The sequence below is a fragment of the Lactuca sativa genome, chromosome 2 (assembly GCF_002870075.4).
Source record: "Lactuca sativa cultivar Salinas chromosome 2, Lsat_Salinas_v11, whole genome shotgun sequence".
Lineage (NCBI taxonomy): Eukaryota > Viridiplantae > Streptophyta > Magnoliopsida > Asterales > Asteraceae > Lactuca > Lactuca sativa.
The window spans coordinates 26,674,689-26,683,248 of record NC_056624.2 but is presented as its reverse complement, the minus strand read 5'-3'; the positions used below and the strand labels follow the sequence as shown (position 1 = coordinate 26,683,248).

The window sequence follows — 8,560 nt, the reverse complement described above, 5'->3', positions numbered from 1 at the left end:
TGTCTAATTTCATCATCTGCTAGTATATATGTATGCATTAGGTTATGTGTTGTTGGTTGTTTTGAACAATGGTGCCCATTGAGGGTGTAATGGTGTTTAGAACCCAATTTTTTTTTTTTTTTTGGGGGGGGGGGGTGTTTGTTAAGACAATAACCTCAGTTGTAGTGGATGAAGGAAATGAAATCTAGTTCCTATTTTAACCTTTGTTTTGCTTTGAATATGATGCTATGGTTTGTAACGAAATGTACTAAATGTGAAGGTCGTATGTTGCAGGACTTCAATTTCCCCTTGAAGTATGGTTTGTAATGAAATGTACCAAATGTGAAGTTCCCATTATAACCTTATGTGGAAGTACATTGTTATATGGAATTGCATTGGAAGTACAATTATAAAAAAAAGATTCATGTTATGTTTTAAACAAAAGAAACTAACATTCATGTTACAAACAGAAAACAAACATCCATACATTCATTAATATCATAACTTGGTGTTTTAAAGACACGTTAATATTCATGTTACAAACAGAAAACAAACATCCATACATCCATAACTAACATACTCCAAAAACATCTTTAATCCAAGTCCATTGGTTTGGTTGATGTATCACCTTCACCGTTTTTGCCTGCAACCTTTTTTGCCAACTTTTTCTTTAGTATCCTCTCTGACTTTTTTCTTAATTTCAGTGTATCTACTTTTTTACCATTCTTCTTAGTCACACCACTTGTTGACTCACATTCACCTTCTCCCATTTTAAAACCAATTCCACTTCTAGTATCACCTTCACCCTTTCCCTTCCCATTTTGCCCTTGACCCTTCCTTTTCTTTAATGCACTAGATTCACCTTCACCTTCAGCCTTCCTCTTTTTCACCTGACTTTTTGTGGCTTTGACACTGCATCACAGGTTGACTTATTGTGGCCTGATTTCTTACAAACACCATAGAACATCTTTTTGTCTGCCTTGGATACTCTGTGTGATCCAGTAACCTCAGTATTGTCCCTCTTTCTCTTAATAGTAGGTCTCCCTGGCATCTTCCTTTTCAATGGCGGTAAAGGTGGTATGTACTCTGTTGGGGGCCACATTGCACTCCCATTCATGCATCCAATTGTGTACTTGTATGTGTTCATATATATGCAAGCACGATATAGAGGATCAACAAATACCTCTACATCTCTATTTACATAACTAATGGCTGCCACTGAGTGTACACAACCATACCCATTCATTTGCCAAATCCTACAAGAACATGTTTTCTTTTCCAGATCAACTCCATAAGACTCTCCTAAGTTTCTTGTTTCAAATGTATTCAGGCCACTAGGAAGCACTTGCCAGTACCTACAAATAATCAAAGTTAACAGGGGTAATTAAAGTACCTTGACTGGATATTCAGTTCAATTATGGTGAATAATATAGTACCTTTGTTGGATCTTTAATTCATTTAGGGCAAGCCTTATGTTTGGACATACATCAAGATGTCCCCATCCACTTCCTTTCTGCCTCAAACTACACATCCTCTGCATCACATATAGTCTAATATCCTCCAACATTGTTATAATTGGCTTCTTCCTAGCCTCCAATATAACATTGTTAAAGCTTTCAGACAACCCATTCTCAACTGCATCACACCCCCTTCCAAATTGAAAAAAATGCTCTTGACCATGATTTTGGATTCCTTCCAATCAAATGCACATAAGCAGCAGGGCTAATCAGTTGAATATCTTTCATTGCAGAATTGAAAAGAGGTTCAGTTGAGGCCTTGCATGCCTTCCAAAATAGTTTCTCAAACTGAGCCCCAGGGAATTTCTTCTTGAAATTGGAAAGAACATGCCTGGCACATTGCCTATGTTCTATCTTTGGAAATAAATCTTTCACAGCTTCAATTTTTCCCTGCATTTATATCATCATAATATTCAGAATTATATCACATTTGAAAGAAATTAGGTATGACATTATAAAGTAGAAACATACCTTATGTTGATCTGACATCAATATCCTACCAAAACCACCTTCAAGATGCAAATCTTCTTGCAAGTTTTCTAAGAACCATTTCCAGTTGTCTTTATTTTCAACACAAACTACAGCCCAAGCTATTGGGTATATATGATTGTTACCATCCCTACCAACATCGCATAATAATTGACCAGTACACATTCCTTTTAGAAAACACCCATCTAAGTTTATTATCCCTCTACAGCCACTTCTCCAACCCTTCTTTAGTGCATGAAAACATATATATATATATATATATATATATATATATATATATATATATATATATATCATGCTAAAGTAAGTTTTCCCATCTGGCATAGAGTTCACAGACAACTTGACTGTTGACCCTAGATTAGACCTTTTTATCTCTTCACCATAGGACCACAACTTTGTATAATTTTCCACTATGGTACCTTCAACAAGAGTCATTACATGTTGCTTAGCTCTCCTACATTTTCCCATACTAACCTCTATGCCAAATTTATTCTTTACTTCCTCTTTTAACATCCTAACATTGAATTTCTAATTCTCAAGCACTTCCTGGGTGAAATGACTACCAATCTATCTGTAATTAACAATTGACCCTAATTTAAAATTTCTTGCACAATTGTGGTCAATGATAAGGGACTTGATTTGGAAAGACTGCTCCTCACTCATCCATGATACCCAAAGCCTAAATGTGCATTGACCATTACTACACTTAACCAATAACCTTTTACTGTCGTTTTTTCAAAGTACAATTGATATCCATTTGCTACAGCATAATTACAAATCATAAATTTTAATTGTTTAGGGTTGGTGAACCTCATACCTAGAATTGGCAACTGCTTATTCCAAGGTGTGTCTTCATTAAACATCGGTTTTCCTTTCACATCTGGGACATTATCATCTTCATCATCTTTTGGATCAACTTATGTGGCCTCCTTATTTCCATTACCCTGACTTACTCCTTCATAGGTTATTCCTTCCATGTTAATTTCTTGTGGACTCTTAATTTCAGTTAGGTCAATACCTTCTTCCCCTTCGATTGACATGTTTGACTTGACAGAACAATTATCCTCATTTTCATTTTCATTTGCCTTCGTTACATGCACAGTAGTACCAAAATGGTCCATGTAAACAGAAACTTGTACTAAACATTGATAAGCAATGTCTATAAATTCTTGATATTGACGTTCATTCGAAATCAAGGTTAAACCTTTTGGGATTTGTAAATCGGGTTGACGATAATAAACTTTCTCACACTTCTCTTGTGTGAATCGTTCAAGAAAACCCACAAACTCATTAAATGGTATACCAGCAAAATCGACGTTCTCGAACACATGATGAACACCATCAGAATAGCAAAAAGGTTTGTTGATGAACACACCTTGGAAATGAACTTTGATTGACAGGAATATAGCCATCGATCTTCAGTTACTATGGTGGGACGATGAGGGTTTTCTTCAATGACGAGGGGTTTCTTCAATGAGGGGGAGGGGATTGTATAAAGCACACGGTTTACTTTATAACAAATTAATATAAATACAACACATGTGGCCATTTCATTAAATGACGTGTCACCGACATTTTCCCTCGTGGCATGTATATTATCTATCAACCCGGTAGAAGGTAACATAAGGGTATTTTAAAACAGAGAAATGAAAGTATATTTCTTTAATGTGCAAAAAAAAAAAAGTTTGGGGACCTTTTAAAACAAACACGAAAAGTTTGATGGGCTAATATGACATTTGTCCTTCCTTATTTAGCTATCATTTCTCGGCTACCATTTGGAGATGGTTTTCTTCGAGGAAGAACCTGCTTCCATCCCCTCATTTATGCTTATGTGATCTGGTGTCATGTTTAACTTCTCTTGAATTAGAGAAAAAAAGGTGATATATGGTCTAGTGTACTCGTTGTTGTGGTCGATTTGGAAAGTAATGAACTCTTTTATTTTCAAGAAGAAAATTTGCTCTCCAATAAATACAGAAGAGGATATAGAGCTCTTATGGTACAATAGGTTAAAACATACGCTTAGATTTAAGTGTCTTAATTGGAATTTGTGATGATGTTCTTCTATTATGACTTATAACTTGTAACTTATTTTTGTTTCTACCACCTTGCTAGTTTTAATAAATTCAGTCATTTTAAAAAAGTTGAAAAAAAAAACAAATGAGTATTTAGCAAAGTATACCGTTATCGTGAGGAATTGTTGTAATCCGTATACAATCAATAAAAAAATGGGAAATGCGTCAATAATGAAATGGTTGGAATAAAAGTTTGGTAAATATAAAACGAAGAGACTGTTAATTAATATAAGAACAGTTGACTTTAATTTTATTTAGCTATTATTAGGAATAATGATTTCAGTCAATTAGTATTTTAGCATTTAATATGTAACTTGCAAGTCAACAAATACGTATTTAGCAAAGTATGCCGTTATTGCGAGGAGGAATTGTTATGATTCCTAAATAATTAAAGGAAAATGAGAAATAGGTCAACAATGAAATGGTTGGAAATTTGGAATAAGATTTTTGTAAATATAAATAAAAGTTTAGAATTTAAATTAAAAATACAAAAAAGTTATTAAAATGACTTAAACCAAGGTTGTGAAGATCGGGATCTTACCCATGATCATTTTATATTTTACAAAATCATGATCGTAAGATCTAGGGGTGACAAATAATTATACGACACGAAACGAAACGAAATTGAGACGAAATTGAAATTCGAATTCGAGTTCATATTGTGTTCATGTTTATGTCAGGTGTAAAAAACACGACGCCATGTCGTGTCGTTTTCGTGTTCAAAATTTGACACGAAATTGACACGATTTAACATTTTTTGTCGTGTTTTTCTTGTTATGTATCAATAAATATTAATTAAATACATTAATTGTTATTACATGTTATCTTTGTCGTATCGTGGCGTGTTTGTCATTTTTTAATTGGTTCGTTTTTGTGTTAGTTAAAAATAACGCGAGATCGTGTCGTGTCGTGTTACATAAAACATTGTCGTGTCATGTCGTGTCAGACAGAAACACGACACGATAGCCTGATTTGCCACCCCTAGTAAGATCGGAAGATCCTACTAAAATGAACTTATATTCAAATTTGCTTGTAATATCTTGATGTATAATATGGAGTGAACTTTATTTTTTTAAACATGAATCATAATTTTAGTTGTTATATATCGCAAAAATTAAAAAGAAAACATCTTAATTACAAAAAGAAACAAGATCATTATGATCTATAAATAAAGGCTTAAGATCACAAAGAGAATATCATGAGTGTAATATGCCTAATTCAAGATGAATTGATGAAGTAACGATGCTCTATAAGGTATCTTGCAACTTGTGATGTTCAATTTCAGGTTGTATAGACTAAGTTTTTAGGCTTGACTACAAAATAAAACCAAATACATGAGATCGGATCATGTTAAAATTTTATGATCTTAGTTACATCCTAAGATCTCAATATAGATCTTGTTTCAGATAGACTCTATTGAATTGCATTAGTTAATTAATTAAAAGTTATATTTTATATTTTATATATTAAATAAAAGTATTAAATAATCAGATATAAAGCAAAATACATTTTAGGTCTTTTACCGATTTATGGTTTTTACTATTCAATATTCACAACTTATAACCCTCGCGAATTCACATACACTTCATTTTTCGTTTTCAATTCCACCTCTCAACCATAAAACTGTAGATATTTATTTTTGAAATTTTTGATCTTTAAGTTTAAACATTTGTAATTTATGTTTGAAAATTTTACAACAAACATACAAACAAAAGAGTACTTGTCCATAATACATGTCATTCTATTACATCGGAAACAAAACAACTTCGAACACAATACCAATATCGGAAAACTTCAGTTCATCATCTCATCAGAAATTGCAACTACCTTGGATTGGACTTTTAGATTACCAAGACATCACTTATTTTGAACTAACATGCCTCTCTCTTCCTTCTTCTTTTTCATGACCGAAACCTAGGCATAAGCTAGGGTTTTGGTTTGTTTCTTCTCAAGAAACCACCACTTAAAAAAGGAGGCTTGTTTGTGTTCATCGTGTGGTGGATTAGATGGTACATGGCAAAGAGATTGTAACATTGGTTTGCACATGTGATAGAAAATTTATTGTCTAAGCTCTATACAATCATTCAAGAAAAATAATCTTCTTCTCTTTTATTCCTGCTTGCTTTGCAAATTTCAATGTCATTTTATTCTCTTTCATTCTTTGCGTTGCAAGTTTCAATATACATGGTTCCATGGTAAATCATGACGTTTGTTTGTTTATGCTTATGTTGTCATAAATCATTTTAAGAACTATCATGAACTAGTAATAATTACCATAACATATTTAATATAAAATCGACTAATTTATTATTGGCCAAGTCTTATAATATAGTTAGCATGGAGATTACACTTAAATTACAAAAACCATATGTCATCTAAAATCAAGGTAAAATTATCTCTTACTCTATAATTTGTAACATAAGAGTTTATAATAATGAAAAAGTTTAAACATAATGCTATATTATATCCCTATTCTAATAAAAGAATAGTTTTAATCTCCTTTTGACATGTGTCATCATATTAGACCTCCTAATTAATACACATTTTTTTTTTGCCATGTATCATCCTATTAAACCTCTTAATTAATGCATGCCACTTGTCAACCTATTAATTCTCTATTTCAAATTTTAAAATTTTCACTTTAATTACAATAAATCAATAACAATGCAATAAAAATCAATACAAATTATAAGGTGATATAATTTCACATATTTATTTAAATTAACGATTATAATTGATTAATAATTTTGTGTTCTGACTATTAAAGTTTAATTAATTTTGTAGCCGTGGTTTCACGGGTTATAAACTAGTTATTAATTATATATAAAAATAAGCTTACCTCATAGATTGACTAATAAATTAGTTGTTTTAATCTAAATTTATAAATGAGATTGTCAATTAATTTAAAACAATTGACTTTTGAGTAAATTACACGAATGGTCCCTATGGTTTGGGGTAATTTGCGTGTTTGGTCCCTAACTTATGTTTTTAACTCGAAAGGTCCCCACTGTTTGTTTTTGTTACGTGCTTGGTCCCTATCTCATCTAAAAAGACTATTTTGCCCTTGCTTTTTTTACTTGTTTAAATAAACACACCCCAACCCCAACCCTCTTACATTACCCAACCTAAAACATCATTTTTTTTCCTATTTAAATAATAGTCTTTTTAGGTAAGACAGGGACCAAGCGCGAAACAAAAGCAAAAAGTAAGGACCAAGCGCGTAACAAAAACAAACATTAGGGACTTTCTGAGTTAAAAAAATAAGTTAGAGACCAAGTGCGCGAATTACCCCAAACCATAGGGACCATTCGTGTAATTTACTCTTGACTTTTATCATTTTAAATTATTATTCGGAATAAAAGAGAGATTGTTATATAATACTATAAGATAGTTGACTTAAATTTTTATTTACTTATTATTCCATATAACGATTTTCTAGTATTTTAGTATTTAATATGTAGATTGTAAGTCAACAACTAGTATTTTCAATCAACTAGCATTATTCGAATAATGATGTGATTTTTTTGGATGAATTGGAATCCAAATCAAGCTAACTCCTTTGTGTGGAGGCTCATGCAAAACAAACATAATTCCTGTTGTTGTTAACCTAGTTGTACGTGGGGTTGGTCTCTCTTCGTCTTCCTACTCCTTTTGACGAAGATATCGATCATTTCTTATTTAACTATCATTTCTCGGCTACCATTTGGAGATGGTTTTCTTCGTGGATGAACATGCTTCCATCCCCTCATTTGTCCGTTAATGTGGGGTAATTTGGTCTTTTAAGGTAGTAGGGACTAAATTTGTGACGACGGGTAAACCATATAGACCATTTATATAATTTTGGCGGTGATGGTGGTGGTGGTGATGGAAGCTGGTGGGTGGTATTAGGTGGGTATTTTCTAATAAATAAAACATTAATTTAAAACCAAAAAGAAAAATATAAATTAATAAAAAATCGGATTAGGAGTAAAAGAGTGATTTCGGTTTCCAACGTTGTCCTCAATGTGTTAAATCTGGTAATCCACAGGGACCAATCGTGTAATTTTGTCTAATAATAATAATAATAATAATAATAATAATGAGGGATCATTTCTGCCAAAAGACTAAATACTAATAATATGTAATAAAAGCGAGGGTTATGAAAAATTCAAACGAAAGTGAAATGGTTGTTTGTGAATAAAAGCATAAAGGTGAAGGGTCAATATTGTAAGTAGCTTTTTAAAACCAACATAAGTTGGAGGACCAAAAGTGACAAAAAAAATTGACAAAAAAAGAGGAGCAAACATACATAACCTTAGGGATCAATCTTGCCAAACACTTAGGAAGTTTACTATTCGTAACCTTCATAACTTTAATATATATATATATATATATATATATATATATATATATATATATATATATATATATATATATATATATATATATATATAGTGTTGTAAAACTCGCCGAGTTGGCCGATTACTCCTCCGAGTACTCGCTACTCCCCCCCTTGCCGAGGCG

At 32.2% G+C, this 8,560-nt stretch overlaps 1 protein-coding gene across 1 annotated transcript; it reads right to left on the bottom strand.

Annotated features, from left to right (window-relative positions):
• Positions 1–572: 572 nt before the first annotated feature.
• On the bottom strand, positions 573–2,150 carry LOC111903502 (uncharacterized). The gene is made up of 5 exons (XM_023899263.2): positions 1,968–2,150; positions 1,657–1,886; positions 1,416–1,565; positions 945–1,334; positions 573–891 (listed from the first exon to the last, which is right to left on the bottom strand). Exons 1-5 carry the CDS (start codon positions 2,148–2,150, stop codon positions 573–575), a joined length of 1,272 nt encoding a protein of 423 aa, XP_023755031.2.
• Between the last annotated feature and the right edge of the window lie 6,410 nt (positions 2,151–8,560).